Raw genomic sequence first — 27,347 nt, 5'->3', positions numbered from 1 at the left:
GGATGTGACAGCCTCTGGCTCTGTCAGTGCTCCTCTTGCTGCCGTGTGTTTTTTTCCCTCTGCAGGTTACCTGCAGGTTTAGATGTGCAAGGCCATGATGTCTTGAACTGCAGGGCTGACAGTAGATTTTTTTAGATTGGCTCCTCATTGTGTCTCTCATTATCATAATCTACCTTTTAAGTTTCAAAAAAAATATTGTTTAAATTACTTTAAATCATGTGTAGTCTCCCACTACCTCTCTTAGCCTGGATTGTGAAAATGCCAAAGGGTGGCAGTCCTTGTTGACAGCATGCTAGTCATAAAATGAACTAGTTGGCCATTGAGGTCAATATAAAATTTTTGACCTCAATATTAATTTGTATTGACATTGTGACAATATTGAAGTAATCACTATTGATGCTTTCACAAAATATTAACACTATAATTGTTTTTTAATGTTTTTTGATAAATAGTAATCAGTAATGTGGATATAATGACTTAGTGGGTAAAGGCAAATAATACAACAGCCAAAACAGTCTGGTAAGTTCAGAAAATTTACTTTACTATTATGCAGCCTTTTAAACCAGGAAGATTTAAACACTTACAATACCTGCACTTATAATGCAATACCATGATATACTGATATCTAAATTCTAAGATGATATCTAGTATCATATTAGATAATAGTAAAATATATTGCCCAGCCCTAGGTTTCAATTTTTTTCAGCTTTTTCAATTTTTTAATAAAACATTGTCTCAATCCAACTACAACATGTTAAACTGACAAAAATATTTGAATAAATCATATTTTGAACTAAAAGTGACATCTTTACAAAATGTGAATGTTGCAAAATCTTTGTACACCTTTTTAAAAGTAAAAAGAGACTAAAAATCTAAGCATGATAAGAAAAATACTTAGTTTGGATGTGAATGCTTGTAGAACAATGTAACTATATCACCCTTGTTTCCTTTTATGCTCTTACCAAGAAAAGAAACTGTCCATCCTATAAACCCCATGTAGTTAGAAGCAATTTCCCAGTGTAATTGCTACACTTAACATATGCAGATGGAGACGTGAGGAAGAGTGAAAACAAAATTACAGGGTCTAAGTGCTATTATGTGGGAGTATAGGTGGCAAAGACTGCAATTACTTTCCCATTTGGAGAGAGGACATGTTCCTCACGGGCAGGATGCGATCACTGGGCAGATTAATTGTAACTGTGAGTATTTGTTAGAGTCTGCAAACTTTCTTTGCTGAAGTTTTATTCTTGAAGAGTGTACTCTGGCAGTATCGTGTTAATTACACCAGAGAAGAAAAAGTTTGGTCGATGTGGGCAGTACACTTGTACAGTTCTTTAACTCTCTATCACAGCCTAGAGTGGAGCTTAGGCTTTTTACAAACTAGTCTCAAAGGTGTGCTTTGTTCAAATTTATGGAAAACAGCAAGACATTTCCAAAGCAATGGTGCACTCAGTGGCCATATTAACGCTCCCCTTCATTTTTATTTCCATGTTTGATTTAATTTAAAGCTGCATTTATCAATATTTTACACAAACAATGGTTCATGATCACAAACACATACAGAGTTATTAGTCAACTGCTGTCATTGACCTTATTTCCAGCAGCACCAGGCAGATCTTTAAAAAAAACACACACATTGATTGACAGGCCTTATGCTATACCTTCCCAGCACCAAACATTACAAGACAAAGTTAGCAACTAGCTTGTGACCACTGTCGAGCATTTAGCAGTCAAAGAGCCATACTTGGTGATAATATTTATGTCACTTAGTCTGGGGCAGTATAAAGATATCATGGCATAAGAGGGTATTAAGAAATCCGACCAGTATTATTTTCAATACCAGCCCCACTTTCTAGTCAATTTATAGCAAGATGCTGTATTGTAGTGCGCAGCACAAGCCACAAGGGGTCAGTCTCTGTGCTGCAGTGGAGCTGAGCTGACAAACATGGCATCTGGGAGATAAAGTTACAGCTTTAAAAAAAAATAAGAAAAATGCCTCTGCGCCTGTTTCTGAATATTTTGCATTGAGTCCCGCTGAGAAAGGTAAGCCAGCAAACACCTCAGACTACTGATTGGTCAGGGTCACTTCGTGTTATTACTTAGGGTAACCGTAGTGAGTGTGAATTTAGGGAGTGTGAAAGAGAGCGAGTGGCAGACTAATAATTGTTGAGGGTGGCAAAGAGTGATGGTGAAAGCAGAAAAGGTGAGCAGTGAAGTTGTTGGTCTGGCAGTAAATGTACAGTGACAGCGCTGCAAATGTACAGTAGGTTTCAGTTTATCAGTGAATAAAGGCTGCAGCTTCTCATGACAAAGTAGAGCTCCTGTTTGTGTTGTTTTCCAGCTGTGGGAATAGCATTGCTATAAAAATCTATTATGTCTACATTAAGGGAGTACTACATTACAGTGACTAGGACTACAGTCCAGTTGATCTGTTTTTCACTAATACTGCCATAATATTGTATACCCCAGTAAAATGTCAGGAAGGTAAAAAAAATAGATACCGTCCACACCTAGTGTCAATGATAATATTTAGAGCAAACTTTATCTATGTGGTGTTTGGTGATGGGCTGGTAGCATATAGTGGGTTTATCAGAGTTGTTCCGCTGAAAGCAGCTGCCTGCTGAATCTGAAAAGACAGAACCAAAACACTAAAGTTGTGGGCTAAAACTAAAACAATTATCTCAAAGATGCTGCAATACTCCACAGATGAGATGGTTACTGCATTGTCAGGTAATAATTCTCTATGAGATTGTTGCCACAATACCTGCTGTGACTTACAGTATAAGAAATAGTGTTGTTCCGATAAAGATGTTTGACAAATGGCTCCAATACAACCTAAAATGCTGGTATTGGTATCGGCAAGTACGGAAGTTTATGTACTGATCCAATATTGGTATTACTGGTCTTGGATTAATACACCGTATCGGCCAATTAGCAAAGGTCAAGTTTCAGAATTGCTATCAAGGGAAAGTAAATTAAACTGACATAAATTAAACTGACTTTCAATACTACATTAGATTATTATCTAACACTTCTTTTTGCATTATTTTTAAGAGTGGCCACCTGTCAATACTGACTAGGGGTGTAAGAAAATATTGATACAGTTGAGTATCATGATATTATATTCTGTGTAGCACTATATCACCTTGCTTACAGTGCATTAGTTGCAATATGTATTGTATCACCACAGTCTTGCCTACACATTGCTATGACTGACTTCTAAATAAAAATAATTAAATGAGTTAGTGTGGGATTTCTGTTTTTATTTTTATTCATTTTTGATGCATTGTTGTCTTATGAATGTCTGTTAAATGTTCGTGAAATGGTGAAAATAACCAATAAAACTGTTAAACACAAAAAAGTTCATGTGGGTATGTTCTTCAAGAAAAATCCAAATTAATCTTAGTAATTTTGTTAAAAGACAACAGCTAGAGCAGTTAAGGTACATCTAAAGGCCCCACTATGGCTGACACACTATGGGCCCGCAGGCTTCAATGGGCGACCTACAATCATTTTGGAAAACTGTTCACCCTCTTTAACAACACACTACAAGCTGCTGTGACATCTGACCAATTGCACGTCGTGTAAAGTGACCGTCACACAGCTGGATGCCAGTCAATAAATGCATTATCCACACTGATATTTAATGAATGAATGACATCCACCGAGACAAGGTTACTATGGAAACGGATGAGAGCTAAGGCGCTAGCTTCACTGGGCAAAAACTAGCTTAACACAGCACATGAACAAAACTCTGAGTAAGAGCAGGTCCTACACGAAGCTAATATGATTTGTGACAACCTGCCCATGTGATAGTGAAGCAAATACACGACAATATCTTCCCAGGGCCTACTCCGGAGGATGAGAACCTGTCCACTTCCTGGAGAAGCAGCAAGCTAGCTCGCAGCAGCACCAAGCGTCAGGTGCATCCTTGAAGCACGACAGCTGGAGGTCCCGTTACATAACTACACGACGGGTGTAGCAGCAGATCAAGAAAACAAACTGAATCACTTACGAGAGGAGGATTTCCCTTATCTTCCGTGTGTCGTCCTGTCCAATACATCAGCTGTTTTCCGGGTGTGCAGGGATCGTGTGGGAGAGAGCGGGAGCGCGCACTTTCCAATCACATCAACAGCACCAGCTCAGCAGCGGAGGCGCGCAGCCGTCTCCATGGTAACAGGCGAAGGTCCTCATGTTGCTGCATCACACCGGTCAGCCAAAGGCTTGAAGTTGCCTCGATTGATCTCACTACTTCTAGCAATGTAATGATAAATTGTGACAGACTACCCCTCACTATAACAAACACTAGTTATAGTATTTCTGCTGTCCTCCGACATGAGAAATCATGAGTAGACTGTTAAAATTAATATTCAAAGGGGCTTTTAGCTTAGTTTTAAAACATCTAATTTAATTTTAATTTTAATTTAATTTAATTTTTATTGCAGAAAAGACAGAAAAATGTATATTAGAATTGTGATTTTGGCTATCTCGATATGCATATTTATATAAAATAAATACTTAAATAGTACAAATTATATTGATCTTATAGAATTTGATGTGTAAGGACTGAGTGATATGCTGTGATATGTACTGTGACAATACTGTACTTTGCTATGGCAATGCCAATAAAGCCTTTTTGATTTTGATATGGACAAAATCAAAAAATTTTGGCCAAATACTTCCATGACCTATTGATATTGTGACAGTCATATGGGATGGTCATTGGTGCTTTCACAAAATATTAACACAAGGAGATTTTTGATAAATACTCCTCAGTGATGTGAATATAATGCTTTAATAGCCGTCCACACCACGTAACTATAAAAATATTATTATAAAAATAGTTTCAACTCAAGTGGATGACGGCATCCACAGTCCAGACTTCACTTGAGTTAGAATGATTTTTAGAATGATATTTTTAGAGTTATAGAGTTATAATTTTTGCTCTGGACGGCCCTTGAGTGGGTAACAGCAAATAACAGAACAGCTAGACCAGTCTATTCAGTTCTGAAAATAACATCATTTTACTGAAATTTAGTCATTAAAACCAGAAAAAGACATCACTTATGCCATAACACAGTATAATGATATCCAAAATCTAAGACAATATCCTGTCTCATATCACAATACAACATCAATATACTGCCCAGCCCTGGCCAGAACTATGCATGTGCCATGTGTCTAGGTTACTCACCCTCTCTTGGGGTATGCTGTTCCATATTGGGCAGTAAGATATGACCTGTCTCTTGTTCTATGAGTATTTCTGATTTTGTCATTTAGCTCTTTGAAATCTGACATGAACGAGATAAACTTGTTGAAGTAAGCCAGAGGAATTGCTATTAATCCATCAATAAATGCTTTTCTAACAACTTAAGTTTGCCAGGTAAAACAAAACATGAACATTTTATGCATAAACTTTGACTGAAGTCACCATAAATTATTGAGCTGAGTACAGTGCTGTCAGGTCAACTCAGAGCAGTGTAGAGTTCCTGTGGGATAAAAAGTGCATGTTGAAAGATCCACCTGGGTCTGTGTGTAGATAGCTATTGTTCCTTCCTTTGGCCTGAGCTTGTATCAGGCAGTTCAAATGCTGCCAGAGTACAAAATGTGCAGACAGTTGCCATCAGTTGTCGACATCCCTATACAGTACAGTAACTATTTTGTATGCTGGATAGACTAAGAACAATTCAACTTGAATTTTAATATTCCAGAAATTGCTTAATCAAAAGCATACATTAAAAATATATCAAAAAGAGTTTGACTTGTGTGGGTAGAATCATTTAACAAAACATCTACATTTTATTAAAGTGATACAGGGGAAACATAGTGACAAGCACTTTGGACAAAACTCCCAACCAGTTAGTCAGAGCTGAAGAAGCTTCTGGGATGAGAGGCGAAACGTCTTCAAGAACTCTATCAATGCCAGTTGCCTATGACAACCCTTGCTACGAATACCATGACCTGGATGACTGAGAACTTAAACAGACTTATTTGCCCTGGTGAAATAAAATGAATGGACACTGTAGCAGCAGAACTCTGTGTGCAAAGCAGGACGTGTTACATTAACATCATTAGCTACTTAAAAAAAATATATTAAAGCAATTACTGTGAGCTGATTATTTTACTGAATAAAGCACGAGGGTCACTTTACATGCTATTTTTGTTTGTTTGCTTCATTTAGAAAAACAGTAGTTACATTATTAACTATTCACCATAGTTAATAACGGACCACACCATTACATGTTGAAACAGTGGGTGGAAATCGGCCCATTAATAGACCTTTTTCACAGCAGCCATTTTGACATGAAATAATACGGTAAACAGAGGTGATACCAGTGATATTAATTAAGGTTCCATTCCTTGCAGGGCAGACAGAGTCAGGGTGCTGCTATTGTGTATGTTGGCTCACCAGAAAATGGAATGGGCCTTAGTATCATTGGTAACACCTACCTCATATCAATATGGCTGCTGTGAATAATGTATATCTAAATTATACAGTAATGCAAAAGTCATCCATTTAAAAAAATCATCAAAGATATGAAAAATGTTTTCCAACTTTTGCAGTGTTTACCACTTGTTATATTGAAGAGGTCAGTGAATCTTCCCAACACCACTTTATTGGCGTAATGATTTGAAATAATTAAATCAAATACAATTCAAGTCAAGAATTTATACTCTGTCTCAAAAATTACTGTCCTGACAAATACTATATTATACTATATTACTATATCACTGCACTAAAATGTGTTGTTTAAAATGTTTTACGATGTCCAAAGTTACGGGTAGGTCACGTGTTTCCGACTTGGGGCGCAATTTTTTTTGGCCCATTTACTCTCGCTATAAATTGTACATGCGCAGTTGAACCTGCGCTCTCAGCCTTCATCGTAATGCTGCTGGTTTACACATCGTCAACCTCTGGGTGGCAGCAGAGAGCGACTGGCTCGATGTACATCTGATAATTAATACAGTAGAATGAGATGAGTTGCTAGTTTGAAGAGATTAGCACGTCAGCTGCTACAATGGAGACATAAAATCCGCGAAGTCACCATAAGCAGCTTGTTTTGAGAGGAAAACTTTAGAAGAGAAGCTCAGAGTTAAAGAACCTGATCAGCCGACATCATAAAGCAACAACAATCAGAGGACGATGATAAACTTTGAGGAGAACATGGCGACAGTGGAACTCAGCCTCACTCTGGGACCAGGTGATCTTCAGACAGGTGAGCTGTGCTGGATAAAGTATTGCAGTTAAAACACAAATACCACACTGTGAAAATACTCCACTACAAGTAGAAGTCCTGCAGTCAAAACCTTACTTGAGTAAAAGTATGTAAACATTATCAGCTGTTATCAGTGTGAAAAGTAAAAGTACCCACTGTGCAGTAAAATGTTCCCTGTCAGTAACTAGTAACTGTACCTGTCAGGTAAATGTAGTGGAGTACAAAAGTAGAACTATAAAGTAATATAATATGGAAGTGATTTGAAATTAGACTTGGGTAAAGTACTTGAGTAAATGTACTTAGTTACATTCCCCTACTGGAGATGACAGAAGCTGAATGTGTGGTTTTTGTCTTTTACAAACTTTTAAATAGTTGCTGTTTTGTGAAGAAAAATGGGTGACACACATTAAAGCAGGTACTTTATATAAACCTGTCAAAGACATTTAACCACAGAGTCTCTGAAACATTTACATCTCTCAGAGAGAATTTTTATGTACAAAAAGTAAATTTTAAGCCACAAGATGGCATTTTTTTTTATTATTAATTAATTTATTTATTCTTAAATCTTGTTATTTTCTAACAGGTTTTAGTGTGTTTATACATTTTCTCCCATTGTCTGAAGGTTTGTGGTATCAGATTTCTTTCATACTTAATTAAGTACTTTTTGCTGACTTTAGTCTTTCAGCATTAATTGTAAAATAAAATATAGTTATTATAATGGATTTGCACAAACTGAAGTTTAACCTTAACTTACCTTAACAAAGCAAGTTCAATTAGGTTATAAAACATGTTCATTTAGTTCTGCGAGTACAAATAAAGGCCTTTTTCCTACGTTAAAATACTCTGTATGTGGTAACCTGCGCCAGTGATGAAGTAATTAAAAAAATATATTATACACCAATCAAAGTGAAACCTGACTTGCATTTAAATTGAAGCGTTATTGGCGCTTTGCCTGCCTTGGTTGCTGTCAGCTATTCTTTGTTATGTTGGTGCTGTTGTTGCCACTGCTGTATTGCGTTGTGAGATATTTATGACAGTGTCCAGTGCTTGTATACTTTAATATTTTCCTGAAAATAGTATACACCCTGCTGGTATCATATAGGTTTTCTCACATACTGTTTTAGCTTACTAAATAGCATTTTAGTTGAAGTTGCTGGCAGACCTGTAGAATGTGCTGTTGGTTTCACAATAGCATGATAGCATAATCTCACATAAGCTTCAATAGAAGGGATGCTTAAATGTGCAACATATGAATGTTCTACAGTAATTTAACATCCCCTCCTTCTTTTTTAGTTTCCTTGCTTTGTTCTAAGCCTGCTTAACTGGAGTGGACTTAGGAAGGGTCGATTGTCACAGCAGGAAAAGCACAGGTGTTACTAATAACATTAACAAGGGTTCTTTTCCATTCAAGCGTCCCAATAAGCTGTGACAGCGTGCCAGTGAGCAGTGCGCACAATACCAGGACCCAGAAACTGAAGCAGCTGAATGGAATTCAACCATCATACCTGGACTTTTCCCACTGTGACATGTCAGAATATCTTCAGAGAAAGGGCCCATTAGAGGCAGGGATTGACTTCCGTTCTCATTTAACATCAAAAGGAAATATAGAAACAAAACTACAGCACCACAGAGAGATCATCTGGAAAAGTAAGGGGGGAAAAAGTAAAACAAAACATAAAAAAACACAGTCTGCTTCTAATTACATCTCAAACTGGTGACTTAACTTTTCATTTTGGCAGTTTTCCCCATTCCAGCTCCTGCCCAGGACTGTGTCTGAGAGTCAAGACTAATCAAAGGCACTTGTATGTAGAGGACTGTTGGCCTCTGAAGGGATCGAGCCAGTTCAGGCCAGCCTGCTGCTCTTTCTCTCCTTCTCTCCTTTTCTTTTCCCTCTCACTCTCTTTTCCTGTCCTGTCTGTTTAAGGAGAGGAAGATTGGGAAATTCCTTCAAGCTACTTTACTTCAGGTTTCTGTGGGATTTAAACATGCACACTGAGGTTTTGGTACAGTCCATGTTAGTGCCGTTGTTTCTGGTTCTGCTCTCTGCCGTGGAGGACACTTTGTTACAATCGGTGAGGTGAGTTTCCACACAGCTTTGTTTTTTCTTGTTTATTTTTGGGGTATTCTGGAGAGCAAGGAGGAAGAGGGAGGTGCAGAGTTTTGCTGACAAAGACAACATTATGAGAGAACAATGTGGAAAAGTTTTTAGGACTGCTGCCTATACATGTAGTTTGCACTTGCAGTTATTTTGTGCAGTTTCTTTATGCTGCTTTACTTGCTAATAATTCTGCATGCCAAGCCACGGGGTGAAAGTCTGCCTCTCGGTTTCGATTATTACCATAGCATTGCACTTTTTTCAAACTTAAAGGCATGCATTTGATTTCATGACACCTCAGCTGGCATGAATTACCATAACAATGTTGTGACAGCTTTCGTGATTGTGGGTTTGGTGCAGTAGAAGTTTCACTGACATTTTGGCTGGCGTGAGCGTCATGCATTTCAAAATCCTTTACTGAGCAATAATTTGTTGCCACAAACCAAATTAAAACATGGAGGAAAATACAAAAACATCCATGCAAAAAAAAAACTTGTAACCATCTTTTTTTCTTTTGCCCTTTTTATAGATCAGGAATATTTAACTTGATTTTTCAGAAATATCACATTTAATTGGAGTCAAGTGTGAAAATGGAAAGAAAGAAGGAAGGAATTGGCTCAAATATGAGTGTGAAAGATTAATTTCTGTTTACCTTGGCCTTAAACAGTAGAGCCTCAGTCAGCAGTACAGTAAATGTTGCCATATGACTCATCTGCAGAGGGGGTGTTTACTTCAAGCAGGTGCACTGTGCCTGTGTAGTGATTATATTGTGTATGTCACAGTGTACAGTACGTAGCATTTATTGGAGAGCAGTGGCAGACCCATGCATGCTTTACCACAGAAAGCAACAGCTCCTTAGAATCCAGGTGATCACAGTGTTTTCTTTTGTCTTAAATACACCTATACAAACAATACCTGCCATGTTTGTTTACAAGGTATGTGACCATAATAAGTTGACACAGTCAAAAGGAGTAGGTGTGAAACACTCACTAATGAGGGTTATGTTTTGTAACCACAGTTCAAAGAACACAAACAATCCTGTGGCAGATTGTTTAGGCTTCGCCACTGAGGGAACACTGTGGCATTTCCATGTACATGCAGTACTCCATTAACCTGACGCACCAGATGTTTTATTATGCACAACCAACTAAGAAGTCGTAATTAGTTTGAAAAAGGGCAGGCAGATACTTGGCAAATGATTGGGTGAACTATCTATCGACATCAGTCACGGACTAACCAATTGGATCGATGAATGACACTAGTCAAGAGAAGCGCCAAAACAAGTTTTCCATTGAGAACAGCCTTCAGTGCTGTTCTGTGCTCTTCTTTAATGAAGAAATATTCTCCATTTCTGATATAAATGATGCTATAGCAGCATCTATGCCAGACCTTGGCAAAATACAGGATCAGACCCTTTGAATGGTTCCATGTGGCCCACAAGGCCATCATGAGCATGTGGAAATATTGCCATTAAAAACTAACGGGGCTCTAGAGATTTGAGGACAAAACAAGCCCCAGTGCAGGAACATCACCAGGCTGTAAAGCCATTTGGCAAAAAAAAAAAGTCACATGGCATACTTGGGGCTCAGAGAAATTTTTACCCATTCACAAGATTTACAAAAAACTGTAAAACATACTCCAACATATATCAATTCATATGTAGCTTTTAAAGATTTTTTTAATCTTAAGTAATGCTCAGATGTTGTTATGTTATTTATATTATAATATTACTTCCTTTAATTTCTAATAACAGTTAATCATGTACAATACAAGTGGCAGCTTTAGTCACACATTTTTCCAGTTTGCATTGTGACTGATCAGTTTTTCCTCTCATGCAATTGTAGAACAAGCATGCATGTTAGTGGCCAGCTTTTGTCTTTGTGTTGTGTTCAAATGAAATCTTTTTAAGGGTTTTGTTAGGCGGCATCAGCAGTTTTTAACAGAAGTGGTGAGGTGGCATTACTTGGCCTTGGTAAACTTTTTTTGGTTCTTACTCTCAGTTTGGTGTGTCACAGCCCTAACAGTATGTTGCTCACTGAGCGCACACACACACACACAAAAAAAAATTGTACCTGCAATTTTTTCCTATAGGACTATATATCACTTGGCTAACAGGATAGTTCTTTCTCATGCACATTTGTTTCATATTTGCATACTTGTTTCACATTTGATGAAAATAATTATTTTATACCAGGTGAAGCTTGCTGTCTGTGTGTGTCGCCCTTTGACCACTTACACTATCCTTAGAATAAGACAGTTGTGCGGTAATGGCAGTGTTATTTGGAGGCACTGGGTTTAGCAGAATGGAGTACATTTACAGTGTGTTTATAAGTCAAATGATAAAAGGCACTCATATTTTCATATTCCACTTCATTCCACACTCATGCACTGATGATGATAAAGATAATGATATCTTCATCTATATTAAGTTCAATATATTATATTCAGTCCTCAACATTTTTGTTGGTTCCCAGTTCCATACCTTCTCTTTACAGTGTGACATTAACATCAAGGACCTCTGCTGGCTGTGTGTTTCATAAGGCAGAGTTTTTTGAAGTGGAAGGCGGGCCTCGTCAAGGGGAATACAAACAGGTTCATGGGAGGTTTAGTAAATGGAGAAAATAGTACATAATTTCTTACTTATGAAAAGGAGATCACATAGAATAGCCAAAATGTGTGTGATTGGGTCAAAGAGATAGTCAGGGCATATAGTAGATTGGAGAAATTGTACTGTTTTCCTCGTTTTCCCAGAGTCAGAGACTAATAAATGCCTTTTGACAGATCTTTTTTATGTATTCGATGTAGTCTGAAGTTACATTAGACAGCAGGATTAGGCTTTCTTGGTAGAATTGTTGAGTGTCAATAGTCAGCCAAGCTTTGCCTGAGGGATGCCCACAGTCTCAGACTTTGAAAACCATTTCCATATAGTATGCTGGAGCACACACAGAGCACAAACTATGCAATATTTTCTTCTTGCCCAAGCAAGAGATGGAAAAATGCATTGAACTGCTTCATCTTGGACATAAAAGAACACCTGTTGTTGTACAGCAGAAGTAACTGAAGGGAAATCTTCTCAATGGTCTCAAATGGCTCCTTTGACAAGCCTCTAAACCCTACAGGAAGGACTCACAGGGGGACTGACAGGTCTGCAGTGGGCCACTGATGCCTTACCTCCTGTAGGAAGTATTTTGAGACCAGATTATGCATCTCAATTGTTTTGTTGCACATAAGGGTCAGATAAAAAAAAGGCTGACATGCCCATATCTATTTATTACAATGTTGTGATGCAGCAGCTATTATGTCTCTGGTGTCAGTTTGATCTGCTAATATGTTTGAAGCAAATTGCAAAAGGAAATGATCCAGTCAGAACCCACCTATTTAAATTCTGTTGAAGTTGCCACCAAAACTGTAAATATGTTTTCTGATGCTGTCATTATTGGAAAAAAAAAAATAGACTCTCCCTGCATCCAGGTCAGAGTGGTATGAAAGATAGCGAAGCCTGAAATGGGTAAATCTCTGACATCATTGTCCTCCTTGCCGTGTTCTGAGGCGGGATCAAGAGAAGTGTCTCGACCAAACAACCCTGACAACAGCAGTACAAGCTCGAAGCAGATGTAGCAATCCTGATGAAGATCAGCTGAGCCTGGAGCAAGATCGAAGAAGGCGGAGAGGAGGGTTGTGTCCGAAATCACATCCTGTTTACTCTTTAGTGAAATATGTTTACTGTCCACCATTTTATCTCAGTGTATTTTTTGTTTTTTTGAGGGCACTATACAGTGCCCTCAAAAAAACAAGTGCCATGTGTGTTGTCTGTGAACAATACCTCAAAACAGTGCTCCACATTTTACACATTAGGAACTGGCTCTACTCCCCGTCTTGCATGGTGTACCAGTGTCCTGTGCTAAGCTGTATTTTATTTACTTTGATTTACTTTGATGTTACCCATAAGCCACTTTATGCAAACAACGCCGAGTGTCATGCTGACATACTTACAGGGTTACACTGACAATGCAGTTGTATCTCTTAATGATATCAAGCTTTGGATAGAAATTTTTCATTCTTTGGTTCCCCTGATATTGTTAAAATGTAATTTGTGACCTAGGACGACTCGCTGAATAGGTGATACCCTATGCAAAGAATCTTGGCATTTTATTTAACTCTGATTTAAAATTCAATAAAAAGATCATCGTTGTTACAAAAGGATCTTTTTACCATCTTAGTGCAGGGTCATACGTATGTTTTCTTTTAGAGATTTTGAGACATTAATCCATGCTTTTATTTCATCTCGCCTGGACTCTTACAACGCACTATATCTCAGAGTCAGTCAGTCTACTCTGTCAGACCTTCAGCTGCTGCAAAATATGGCTGTACCCCTTTAAGCAAAATCTAGGCAATCATGCCATATTACACTTATTTTAATGTTGCATGAGTTAGCAGTAAAATTTAGAGTGAACTGCATGTTTTTAGTTTATTAACAAATTTTGAATGGAAAAGCTGCAGCTTATCTGAGTAAGTTGTTGCAGCTCTACTGTCCACCTATACACTATCATCAGATAGGCTGCTGCTTTCCATCCCTGAGAGTTGTTTGAGGTGTAAAGGTGTCCGTGTTTTTTTCTGAAGCCAAGCCCAAAAATGTGGAACTGCCTCCCTCTTCATGTTTGATCTGCAGCCACCACCAAATGCTTCAAATCCAGGCTAAAAACCCACTTGTTCCTCTGGATTTCTAAAGCATTCTATGCATGCCAATATGTGTTTTTGTGTTTTGTGTTTTCTTTGTTATTGTGGGTTTGCTTTGGGCAACCTTGGGTTGTTTTTAAACCGTATATAAATAAACTGACTTGACTGTACTGTACATCTGGAGGTGATGATGCAAAATGATGATGAGTAGTAAGTGTCTGAAGTTTCAGTTCACAGCTCACTATTGTGTAAACTAGTTTCCGTCATGTAGGTATTTGTGAGTGAGAGAAGGAGGGAGTGGTTTCTGACAGCCCGTGCCACACTTGACCGCAGGAAGAGGAGTGTGATCAAGCCCAAAAAGGTTGTCAGTGGGTGAAATGACCCCCTGTTGACACATGGAACACACACATTCTGTATTTAGTTTTAATGGGAGTGTCAGGAACACTTGATCTGTCGATTGTTTGAAATATGTCTACTGTTTCCAAGCTGGACACTTTGGGGGAGCAGGAATAGAAAAAGAATGTCAGGCAGCTTCCAAATGAAACAAATATCGCAAAGATCCCATGGAGTCAGAACGGAGCTCAGCAACAGCTGCTGGAGTGTTTTCAATGAAAGCTGAAGCTGTGTCTGCGGTATCTGATTCTGTTTGATTTATTAGCTCTGTCCTTAATCCCACGTTATGTTATTTTGTATTTTCAAGCTTTTTTTTTTTTTTTTTTACACAGACCCAAACAGGCCAGCCATGCTTTGAGAAGTTACATTCTTCCCACTGTTCTTCATCTTTGACTTTTTCCCTTCATGAAATTGCAGTGAAATATCCACAAATAGAGGGGAGACTGAAATTCACTTTTATGCAATGCTCATTTTTTTATGCTAATGGTAGATGTCAGAAAATTTCAGGGATAGTTTGGATTATTTAATGTGGTACTTATCCATCATCAGTGTATACGGTAGATGACAGTCAGCATGCCCCCAGTCTGTAGAAGCAGACAGGAGTACAAGCACGCAGTGTACTGCTGTGGGCTCACTGGTCAACGAAAAGTATTTTATCCACTTAAAAAACGTCTGCCTAAAAAATGATTTCACTCCCTTGCTTTGCCCTTAGACAACCTTTTCTGATGGGAAACCACCATCATAGAAGCCAGACATCGCTCTCTCCAAACCAAACAAACTCCATAGGCGAAATCAGTAATTCTGCCTCGCAGAACATGCAGACTTGCTGGTCTACTGCTGCCAGTTGGTTGTTTTATTGTGCGACTTAGGTGAATACAAACTATCTTTTTAAATTGCAGACATCACAAAATAACACAAACAAACAAACAGATAAAGGTAGTTGTAGCCCAGCAACACCAGTGCTCTGTGAGGCAACATTAATAATTTTGCCAGTGGAGGTTGGTTGGTTTGGAGAGAGTGATATTTTGCTTCTATAGTGGTGATTTTCCATCCAACCAGTTAACATATTCTGAAATACTTCTTGTTATTTACCCTGTCCACAGCAGTACATTGCTTAGCTTCTGTGCTGGCGCAGCCCTCTGCTTCTCAAAACTAGTGGACTATCAATAAGTACCTTATCCAGCCCCACATAATCTAATAATTAAATAATCTCAACTTTACCATAAACTACACATTGAAACAGTGCAGCAATGAAACTGGCTTCACTTTGCAGCTAAACACTATTAAACTATGAATGTTCAGGAGAAAACATGAATGGGTTTCTTGAATCTGTGTGTATAAATACTATACGCATTGAACATAAGTAGATTGCATCATGTCTGAACAAAGGCATTTTTGCTCACATGTGGTATCTTGTATTTCAAACAGACACAGGTGGAGGCACGCTTGACCCTTCACCTCAGAAGTTTCCAAAGCCGCATAACAACTGACCCTTTTTCTTTTTCCCAGCCAGGTGGGTGGTGTGTGTAAGCTGTCCTCGGAGTCATCCCTGCGCCGCTGTCGGACACCTGATGGCAAGATCTGCAGTGGGAGGGGCAAGTGTGACTGCGGCATCTGCTTCTGTGAGGTGACAGATCCAGGGAAGTTCTACGGTCCACGCTGCGAATGCCACGACTGGGTCTGTCCATCGTTTAATGAGAAAACTTGCAACGGTGCGTACAATGATACACTGTAAAAATTAATGCAGAAATTTAGTGCATATTAGCAGACTTCCCAGCATGCACTTAGAGAACTAAAACTCTCCTGAGACCCTTCTTTTTCATAGTTTGAATCAAACATAATTATGGTGAACATTTGCTGTGTAATAAATCGTGGTTGTTTGTTTTCACAATAATGAAACTGTGAACTTTAATGAAAATTAGTAATGATTCAGTCCCTATGTCCACTTAAAATTTAATAAATTCACTTTGAGCAGTTTCAGATATTGTCTTTTGTCTGGAGCTGGAATAAAGTAGCTCCAACAGGAGCAGCTGCAGCTTTAAAGCTACAATAAGGAGTTTTTAACTGGTTATGAAACAGTGCAAATTTAATAAAGATGCCTATATGACCTAAACAAGCAAATGAGACCGTTCGTAACAAGATTGGCTATATAGTTCTTAATCCCTGCCACCAGGTCGGATTCTCCATGAAATAGGTGAAACCAGCCCGCCTTTACATTTTCCCACCCAATGTTACAGTGACTAATGCTTTAGCCTGTTGAAAAAGAAGCAGGTGGAGATTTTTTATCATATAATTTAATTTTTGACATTACATTTTGACTACCACCTTTGTCCACAAGGGCCTCAAAATCAACACAGTATGAAAATTCCTTGTAGTAGCTTTAAGTTCTTTGTGTGAAATGAAGAAGTGACTTTTAAAACTGAGGATATATATATATATATATAATTTGTAATGTTCAACAGTGTGACTGAAGAGTTGTTGGTTCAACTTGATATCTTGAGCTTACTAGAAAAAAAAAGTGTTGGGAGTCATTACAAAATGACTTTAACTCATTGTTTCTTTTCCTTTTTTTTTAAAGTACAGTATATATATGCTAACATAAAGAACACAAGCAGATGGTTTGGTGTTATAGTGAGGAGTCTTTGTTGGCATATTGTACAGGCACATGGCTCATATTTTACTACTTGTATGGTTGTTAGTGATGGGTCAGTAAGTGATGCAGCAGAGCTTCTTTGCAAAAGAAGCCTCCAGCTGATGTTTAGTGTCTGTTTCAGCCAGATGCTGTGAAGAATTGAGTGCTTAAAGGTAGAATCCAAAATAGACATTAATTATCCCATTCTTTTAATATGATTTCAAATTAAGAAACATGTATTTTACAGACTTGGAGTGGATTTAGGGTATTTCGTTTCTTTCTTTCTTGCCAAATTAGAGTGGTGCTGTATTGTGTCTTTGAGAACCTGCATCACCTTGGCAGCGCTTCAAAGGGTTTCATTGGCAATAGACAGCTGGTTGGTTCATGTACGTTACTGAGGCATTAGCTGTTGTTGGGAGGCACAGCTTTGAACTTAGCTTGTTGCCTGAAATTTTCTCAAAATGAACACTTGAGACTGCATCCACACCCAAGAACAAGTTGCCTCATGGCGTAGTCTCCGCTTTGCTCATTCATTTTCCCAAGATGAGCACAGAATTCAGACTCAGATTTGTCCAACAAGATGCTATTTCTATGGAAGGAGCAGGGAACTTGATCCCTCAGTTTTTTTGCTTAAGTTCACAAAGCTTATTGAGCAGGCTGGACATCTTCAGATAAGCTAATATATCACTGAAAGGAAACAGTGATATGGATTTTACACTTGGTTGCTAATTTATTAGGTACACCTAGTTAAAACTACAACAGCCCTGCCATAAATCTTACATTCATGAAGGTTACAATGTTCAGTGTTTCAGCAGAAACTAGTTTAGGTCGACTTAACTTTATGATCACATTTAGAGGCAACAGTTTATGATGCTCTTTTGTTGAAGCTGCTCTAATCAATATTTTTATAATAACAATAAATCAAACCAGTACATGTAATGTGAAAGGGGTAGCTCATGGTGAGAAGAATTATCATCTGACCTTGCAGTTCCCCTCAGCTCTGCAGAGCTTTATAGAAGTGATTCCCAACCTTTTTTCCTTGGAACACCCCCCCCCCCACACACACACACACTTATATCTAAGAAAAGCCGAGCCTCTTCAGTCCACATACACGCACACACAGACACACACACAAGAATTAGTGATTAATTCTAAAGCTTTATTAACATAAATTATAGTTGTCTCAATTCATAGAACCTTTACCTTTGAATTCTCGTTTCCAGTTTAAGTTTAACATTTTTTAACAACCCAGCAGAGAAGGCTTATACACATTCATCCTCACCAAAAGAACAATAGTGATTTGTTATCACTGAGCTTGAGAGGTCACAGAAGTGTTGCCTTCTAAGAAGCCTTCTGTTGTTGAGTGAGGACAAAAAAAATTCTCTTTTTTAAATAGTTTTGTGTACGAACATTTGTATAAAGTGTGATTTTACTTAACATGCAAATGTTGTTTTGACAACCACAGAGCAGACAAAGCCCAGTGGACCACTTGTGATTTTTGTCACCCCCCCAAAGGGGCCCCAGATCCCAGGTTGGGACCTAATGCTTTACTGCATCTTTTAAATCATTTTTCTGTTTAAAAGGGCCTGCAATTTGGCTCATTATCACCTCTCATCAGGGCCATCTTCAGATGCAATGGGCTGCAGTTAACAAAAGACTGGGTGTTACTTAAAAAATATATAATACCAGCTTTTCCCCCACTTCATTCAATACACATCGCGAGAATGGAAACATTCCTGAAATATATATATATATTTTTTAAGACACCTGTGGCCTCTAGATGCTGAAAAGCCAACTCCCGCAAACTGTGCTCAACTTGACTGTGACACAGACTGTATAAATTGTAGCTCCTGCAGTAGTGGGCCAATCACACGTTGCAGTAAAGTGAAGAAAAATGTAATGATTGGTTGATCACATTCACACAGTTACACATTCACAACTGGAAGCTGCCCGGTACAGCCACAGGTTTATCTGCTGACCACAAAGCAGCTCCACTGTAGTGGCTTTGTTGTGAAGGGCCTTGGTCAAGGACACCTCAGCGGTGGTAATGAGGGAGGACCAAGTGCTGTCTTTCAATTTCCCAGCCAGTCGGAGGATTAAACCGGCAACTTTCTGGTTCCAAGCTCCCTTCCGGTCTCAAGCTCGCTTCTCTAACCCTTAGGCCACCACTGCCCTGTGAAGCATTTAGCAGCTAAAGAGCCAGATACTTCTCTCAGGAATAGGTGGAAAACAAACTACAGCCTCTGAAATGATCATATCTTTAAATGTTGTAGTTTAAACAAAAACTGAAGTTGCCTCTTACATAGGTATGATTTATTGCAGGGCTATTGCATTAGGAACTGAGAAGAAGACAGTGCATAAAAATATCTACCTGTTACCAAGACTTACTAGAAATGTATCAGGTGAGAAAAACACCCTGGAAGTAGTGAGGGAGGCTGGACCCTGTATGTTCATGTAAGGAAAGAGAACCCTCATCTTTTTGTTTTGTGTCCTCTCTTGTCACTGGGCTAAGAGTGTCAGGTGTTTAATGGAGGTATGTGTGCATCCAGAACAGGTCTAATGGAGATATGCATGCATGGTTGTGTGTGTGTGAGTGTGTGTGTGTGCACGTGAGGGCTAGAGTGATTTATTTGGGTAGACAAGTTGGCTGCTGTGAGGAGCTCATTATGGTTCAGCAGTCTGGAGCAAGAAGGCCCTGCTTCAGCCTGATAATGGGGTTTCACTCACTGCTACACAGACTACAAATGGAACCTCAGTGTATCAGAAGAGGGATGGGCTTTCACACCCAGACACACACTGGACACACACACACACACACACACACGGTTAGGTTCAGTCTCATTCTCATAGTGTACACTCATGTGCACTCACAAATATGCATAACCAGCCTCATACTCTCACAAACATATGCCCATGTGCATATATGGTCCAGGAATTATATTCAAAGCATAATGAAAAGAGTACACACACACACACATGCATACACACAGACACAACAACCCCCTTGCTCAATGGCCCATGCAGCATGCATGGTCTTCTGTCATCGGCAGCCAATTTCTCTCCCTGCGGCTCTCTTATCTCTGCCTCTCACAACTGCCCACTGATAAGATCCAATAGATTTTTTTCTCCGTGGGGATAAACTGTGTGTTTTTCCTTTCCAAAAACATTAGCTTTCCTGGCATTGAAACGGTCTCTTAGCTTGGATGGCATTCATCAGGCAAACACAGGCTAAGTCAGATCCTCTCAATTAGAGCAACAAGTCAAGGCGGAAGAAGAAGCACAGAGATGATAGCATTTAAATTTAGCTCGGATGGCAATATTTTTAAAACGTAGGCTGAAATGTTGCCAACGTTGTTGTCTATTGTCTTATTGAAGAAACCCACGCAGAATTATTTCCTTTTAATTCAAGAGCTGATTTCAGCTGTATGGAGCTGCATAGTGAATTTTACTGTCACTACAGAATAAGAATGCCTTCACTTTGAAAAGAGATCCTGTTCCTTTTTGTGGGGAATTTGCATGCTTTTTTCCTTCTGTTGTGTGGGTTTCCTTTGTGTGTAGTCAATAGACATGCAAGTCAACTGAACTGGAAGGTCTACATTTATATACTATGCGTCTGTGTACAGATGAATATAGGGAACATCCCAGGGCATTCTTGCCCAATACATGCTGGGATAGAAGCATTATATAAGCATATGGCAGTAGTTTGTAATATACTAAAAGGTCCCTGTTCTCTGAAGGAATGGTAAGAGGAGAAGGAACGGGTCTGCTTGTCATTTTATTGAACCAGTATGTATATATTTTACATTTTCCTCAGAATAATAAATACAGGCATGCTTGTTAGTTTAAGATCTTTTTCATTCTTTTTTGTGTGATCCCATACAATATCTCAGTTTATATTTATAAAATTTACATTACCACTAGATATAAACCTATAGTAGGAATTCAAAGGCTCCTGTGTTTCATTATTAAGGGAAATGAAGGATATCAGACTTTCAAATGGGAAGATATCTTTAATAAATTACCCTCCCATGTCATTAATCTGTTGTTTGCAGGACAGTATTTCTGCAAAGTGGTGATTTGAATTGATTGGGTGGCAGGGTTATCACAAACGCATTCCTGGTTATACCCCGTTATTTTTTCTATACTAGGCTCAGTACCAAGGTAGAGTATTTGATTTTTGGTCAAAATAATTACCAGTGCTGTTGCATGTTATTTTACCATGGAATGTCTCATGATGATACTGCAAATATATCAAATCCATCACAATGTAATAAAGCACAAGAGGGAGTGTCGTTGTACTGACTATCAGCACAGCTATAATCTGGTGTAGAAGACAGTCACAGTTTGAGCTGATATTGCTTTTGTACAACAGCTGTACAGACAAAATTTATTAGTTAACAGTAATATGTGACAACAGACTGTGGTTTATTTGTTCATGGAGAATCTATTTGATGCCGTCAGCACTAGTAGTTCTGCAACAGGAAGTTACGTACTGTGTCAGATTAAAAAGTGCGTGAGAGTGGTCCCTCAGTAATAAAAATACCTGTAAAGTGGAGTGATAAATGTAGTTAAAAGTCCTAATGATGTTGTACTCTGCATCAGCACTCATGGAAGGCCTTTTGTCCAATCAAATTCTTTGGTTGGACCTAACTGTAGTACACTGGAACCTATCTGTGATAGGCCTTAAGAATTAACATTAGTGTAAGAAGAGCTGGTGTTGATTTTCTAGGTTTCCCACAAGCTCTGATACTGTCACTCACATGTTTTTCCTCTCTCTGGTACATCCCATATTGTAGCAGAGCAACGGGAGGATGACCTGGACTAACATCTGTTCACCAACTGTGCAAAGCTGTCTTGTCATTTCACTCCTCTGTTTGTTTTTCACTGTGCTTAAATCTTCCTGTTCTGTCCTGCACCACATTTTTTAAATAAGACACAGTACATGAGAAACAGAACCTCTGAGTATTTAACGTTAAGAACTTGAGTTATTTTCTATTTGTCATTTCTGTAATAACTCCCCTGTTGTCACAGATGAGGGCCAACGTGGCAAAGTTTCCATCCCCTCTTTCACAGCCTTCCCTCTTTTTCCCCTCATTGATGAGCCACGTGAAATCTGTCTCTCCTCACTCATGCTGTCTGTCTCAGTCTCTCTCTCTCTTTCTCTCTCTCTCTCTGTCTGTGCTGAAGTGTTTTTCTCTGGTGTGTGTTCAGACAGGCTGAGCTTCTTTGCGATTTATGGTCTTTTTCCATTGTCAGAAACACAGAGGGTGGCCCAGGGCTCTGCAGGCTAGCATTGTCCCGATGAAAAAAGCACTTGTAATTACAACACTTGTTAGTAATTACTAGCACAATACTTGGCAGCACTGTATCAAGACTGAGCCCCTTAGTGATCGCTCACCTATGAATTCAGTCTTCATTGCAACGTAATGATTCATTTACCTTAAAATTTCCCTATCAAAGACTCTTGATACAACAGCACAGAATGTTTGATCAAACACAGGTCAATAGTTCTCTGTGCATCTCTGGTAACAGCTACCATCCCCCTGGACCCTGATGTGGATCGAGGCAGAAAGCCAAGCATGTGAGCAATCCAGAACAATCTGTAACTTTCTGACTCCAGCTGACTTTAGCATGTGGGTCTCCTCACCGTATCTCAGAGGAGTGGTTGAAATGGTGTAAGAATCAGAGCAAAAACCCAGTCCCCTCCACGATAGATGGTTATTTTGAGGTTACTGATGGGCTCAGGTACCCCATTGTTTAAAAAAAATTGCAGCAAAAGTGCCCTCTTGGTTGCCCCGAAGGTAGATAAAACATGCTAAGGTTCTGTCTGGTGCCTTCCAGTGGAGAAAACATGCTAAAGTGCACTTTAGGGTGCCATTTCAATGGAGGGGTAAAGTGACCTAAGGTGAAAATTCCAGTAGACAAAATGCGATGCAGTGTCTTCTAGGTTTCCCTTTCAGTGGAGAAAATGTGATAAAGGGCCCTCTTTGGTGCCATTCCACCGGACAAAACACGACGCAGTGCCCCCTAGGGTGCCCTCCAGTGGATGAAACGGGTTAGAGCGCAATCTGGGGTGCCATTCCAGAGGACAAAACAAGATGCATCCATCCATATAGACTCACCTACATGTTAGAAAATTGTTTTGACTCTACATGCCTCTAAATGGTTTTATAGTTAATAGTTCTTTATGGGTTTTTATTCCAAAGTGTAGTATGTGTTGTAGATAATGAAACAATTTTAATCTAAACCAAAATGCATCATGACTTTAGGCTGACCGGTGCTCAACCACATCCAGCTGCTGCTCTGTTTTTTTATTGCCCTTGCCCCACATACAGGCTGAGTCCGCCACTGTTCGGGGTTCTGCAAGAACACATTTTAGCCTCTCTGCCTCTTCCTCTCTCTCTGTGTCCAAAACGTTAGGTTTTCAGAGCCTCTGTTCTTTTCCTGGCTCAGTCCCCCAGCCTCTCTGCCCCCCACCCCCACCCCCCACCCCTGCCAGAGCCAGAACTAGTGCCAGAGAAGATCCCACCCAAGGGGCACATAAGAAGTCAGTTTGTCCAGTTCTGTTCCAAATCAAACTCCTCCAGATGCACTTTCCATCAGTATTACACAAGTTTATGAAGTTGCTTCCAATATGGACACATTATAGACAGATGATACAAAGTGACAAATGCAAGTCTATCCAAAGTGACTAATAGGTTTAATACATAATTTTTGTTGATTTCCCAAAGAGAGGGGGAAAAAACATAAAATAGGAAGCCACAGAGGAATGCAGTCCTCAAGCCATTACAGCCCATTAAATTGTTCATCTCTGTATTTTTTTTCTAGTACATATTTTGATGTGCTCTCACTTAGATATTCTGAGCTTCGCCGGGCAGTGTGCCTGTGTGGTGAGTCACCTAATGATTCTAGTGTGGGCTGCAAGGAGAAAAAGCCACTCAAGTCTGTCCAAGTCTACTAGTAAAAGACAGTTTTGATTGGAACCCATTACAGCTTCCAAAGACTTCACGTTGTCGGAACAAGTGTTTCTACATTGTTATGATCATGCTTGGAGAATGTTTGTAGAAGTCTTTAGAGGTATGATGAAGTCACCAAATGTGACAATTGATCGCCCAGCTGGAGAACTGTAAAAACAGGAAGAATGAAAAGCCTCGTTCCTTGTTGTGAGGGCAGTGTGCACAGAGAGAATGAGTTATTACATGAGACAGGTGTCTCTTAGATCCTTTCCACAGAACACGAGCTGACATGCTGCCGTTTCACGCTCCGTAAGCCACAGGGAGAGCAAAGCAAGGAGGAATAATTACTCACCGAAATGAGCGCCACGTTATGGAGAACATGATGTAAACAAAGTAAGGAGGAAAATGTCATTTGGAGACGAAAAATCAATTGCAAGTAACAAATGAGGACAGACACTCAGGGTTTTTAGTTTTGTGATATTTAATGTATGTCTTGCATTAAAATGTTTTAATTTGTTGCATAATTGAAACGGTGCTGAAATCTGAGAATAGCCTCAAATGTAAATGGCATAAGTGTTTTCTGTTCATGAAGAGGAAATTAATTTTCAGAGTTATTTTACTGTTAAGTTTTATGAACAGCAGATGCAACTTTACAATAACCATCCAGATAATGTTTATAACCAACATGCTCTTACTCCTAACTAGTCAAATATGACTGTTTGGTCAGTGGCCCTAATCTCCAAACTATGATGCTGTAGGTACTAATCTAGTTTCAGTGATGTGACGCGATGTGACACACACAACGCAACGCAACGCCACGCTACGCTACGCAACGCCACACAACGCAACGCCACACAACGCAACGCAACCTAGCTTACATAAGAAGGCACTGTTTTATAATCATCAATTACAACTTTTTAATAGCCATCTAAATAATATAAATAGACAGTTTACAAACTAATTATTAACCATTAACAAAGTGTTACAAATATCTGTCCCATTTCTCTATGCAATGACGTCTTAAAGGTTTACAAATAATTTCTTAATTAACAAATACTTTTTAATTGTTTGTTAAGAGTGAAAAAAACAATTTACCATTTATTAATGATTGTTGTTATGAGATGTTACCCATAAGAGGAATCATTCAAAATTGAGGAACTGTTATGTTCCATAAAAACCCACCCAGTATTTCCTTGTATATCTCAGTATTACACTTTGTTTATCATTAAGCAGGAACAAGTTCAAGTCTAAACCAGAATTAGCTCTCTGCATGAGTCACTGTCCTCTCCTCATGAGTAGTTAATGACAGTAACGTCACATCACCTGTTATTAGTGCCATCGATGCGGGCACAGATGCACCCTCTCTTTCTGACCCCATTGGATGTCTCTGGGCACTGGTCGGGCCCTGATTGGCTAGGCACGCGTGTCCGTCGGTGGAGTGTAGGATGGACCCTGACACCCCCAAGTCACAGAGATTTACTGCTCGGGAAGCAACAGGAAAGATAAACTGTCGACAGACAGGCACCTTCCCACACACATAAACTTTCACCCAGCAAACAAAGAGGGGCTGTTTTCTATGTCAGAGTGATTGCCAAGCGGAGATTAATGGGGGCCAGTGGGTGGCAGTGACTTTGTAATATTCTGCCGAATTAAGTTGGAGAGACTTTAATCTAATTCTGTTTTTCAGTTATTGTGTAGTAATTCTCATTTTCAGAACCGAATGACGAATCCAAAAAATGTCCATATGTACAATTTTACTCAGATTATCTCCATCAGTGTGTATTGAAAAATCTAATAACCTCAAAGCAATAAAAATTGCAACAAATGTACCATAGCTGTGGTCTACTGTGGATTTTTAGAATGTTACAGTGATTCAAAAATCACTAATTACTGTAAAATAAGCTTTGGTTTTGATGTGTATGACTGATTTTGCATGAAGTATGCTCACAGTTTGACAGCCTCGCCACCCAGAAAGTTAAAGTAAGTCTGGATTAGAAGTGCAGACAACAGATAAGAGAATATCCACTGCTTTACAAGACTATTTCTAAACTATATTTGACTACATTGCAGTAATATGTAGTTTTAAATAGGGCCTGATGATGATAGATTTCTTGGGCTGTTGCCGACACCAATGTTAGGAAGTACAAAAATTCTGATGTCAATATATTAGCCGTTATTCTTTATAAAGAATATAATTGCAGAATATAGAAAATATACGCAAACACATTTTTGCAAAGATCCTTTATAAGATGGTGAAAACTTGTGACATATCGAGGCAGCGGAGGCAGTAAAAAATGATTTAATATATAAACAGAATGCTGTCTAGATAAAAACAATCTGCATTATGTTCTGTTAAACAACGAAGTTTTCACATTGACACATAGTAGCCAAAATATGTTGATACAGATAAAGACTGATATAGCTATGATAGGCCAACATTGGGCTGATAATATTGACTGATATATTGATCAGACAGATTTTATATTTGGACACAGCTGCAGGTCTTACTGTCACAGAAATATTCATAATGTTATTATCTAGATGGTGGGACTGCAAATATTTTGATTGTTAATTAATCTGTTGATTATTTTCTTGATTAGTTGTTTGGGCTATAAAATGTCAGAAAATTGTGAAAACTGTCAATCAGTGTTTCCGAGAGCCTAAGATCATCAAATATCTTGTTTTGTCCACACCCTAAAGATATTCACTTTACTGTCATAGAGTCATGGGGGGAGTAAAGCAACCAGAAAATATTCACATTTAAGTAGGTGGAATCACATAATTTTGACTTTTTTTTTTCTTAAAAAATTACTAAAACTGATTTATGGATTAGTTGTAGATTAATTTAGTGGTGGATAACTAATTGACTGATAAATTAACAGCTTCCTCTACTACAGCAGAAAGCACAGTCTGCTCAATTTTTCACATTTTGTATGACAGCAAATATACAGAAGTTAGAAGATAGAAGAAGATTTCTTTAAAATCGGTTTATTTTCCTCAAAATTGTATTGTCTTTGTGTTTCAGCTTCCTTTGAAGTGCACTTTTCATGTTGTTCTTTTCCTTGAACCTGTTCCCAAGTATCCCCCGAGACGTATCGATAATGAGGAGAGACAGGGGACTTGCCTGTTGTTAATGACTGATGGATAGCCCTTGAAAAGGACACCACATTTACATGATGAACGAGTCAGGAGAATGATTGAGTGTGACATACAAGGCCCCTTGCTGCTAAATGCAATGGGAGCAACATTTATAATAACTTGTCAACAGACTCCATTTGCATCATATGATCCCTCCTGTTCTTCACATTGCTCACTCCGGCCATCAGAATGATGAGAAATAGTGACGCCAAACTGCCTGTGTGGCTCCTCTGAACACT

At 38.8% G+C, this 27,347-nt stretch overlaps 2 protein-coding genes across 5 annotated transcripts in view; one reads left to right on the top strand and one right to left on the bottom strand.

Annotated features, from left to right (window-relative positions):
* Positions 1-4,155, bottom strand: part of nalcn (sodium leak channel, non-selective) — a 95,741-nt gene extending 91,586 nt beyond the window's left edge. The window contains exon 1 of one of the 3 annotated variants that reach the window (XM_084724865.1): positions 4,016-4,155. The gene's annotated coding sequence lies outside the window, so the exon portion shown is untranslated. The remainder of the gene's footprint in view (positions 1-4,015) is intronic. The other 2 variants (XM_084724867.1, XM_084724866.1) reach the window with 2 other exon arrangements.
* Positions 4,156-9,015: 4,860 nt separating this feature from the next.
* itgbl1 (integrin, beta-like 1) overlaps positions 9,016-27,347 on the top strand; it is a 61,437-nt gene continuing 43,105 nt past the window's right edge. Inside the window, exons 1-2 of one of the 2 annotated variants that reach the window (XR_014771311.1) lie at positions 9,016-9,294; positions 15,892-16,094. Coding sequence is in view for 1 of the 2 variants with exons in the window: in XM_084724861.1 (XP_084580987.1) it covers positions 9,203-9,294; positions 15,892-16,094 (295 nt within the window). In the remaining variant the exon portion in view is untranslated. The remainder of the gene's footprint in view (positions 9,295-15,891; positions 16,095-27,347) is intronic. The other variant, XM_084724861.1, reaches the window with a different exon arrangement.

The sequence above is a fragment of the Lutjanus erythropterus genome, chromosome 8, assembly GCF_056507025.1.
Source record: "Lutjanus erythropterus isolate fLutEry1 chromosome 8, fLutEry1.hap2, whole genome shotgun sequence".
Taxonomy (NCBI): domain Eukaryota; kingdom Metazoa; phylum Chordata; class Actinopteri; order Lutjaniformes; family Lutjanidae; genus Lutjanus; species Lutjanus erythropterus.
Note: the sequence above shows the minus strand (reverse complement) of the source record. Positions and strands in the feature narration are given on the sequence as shown.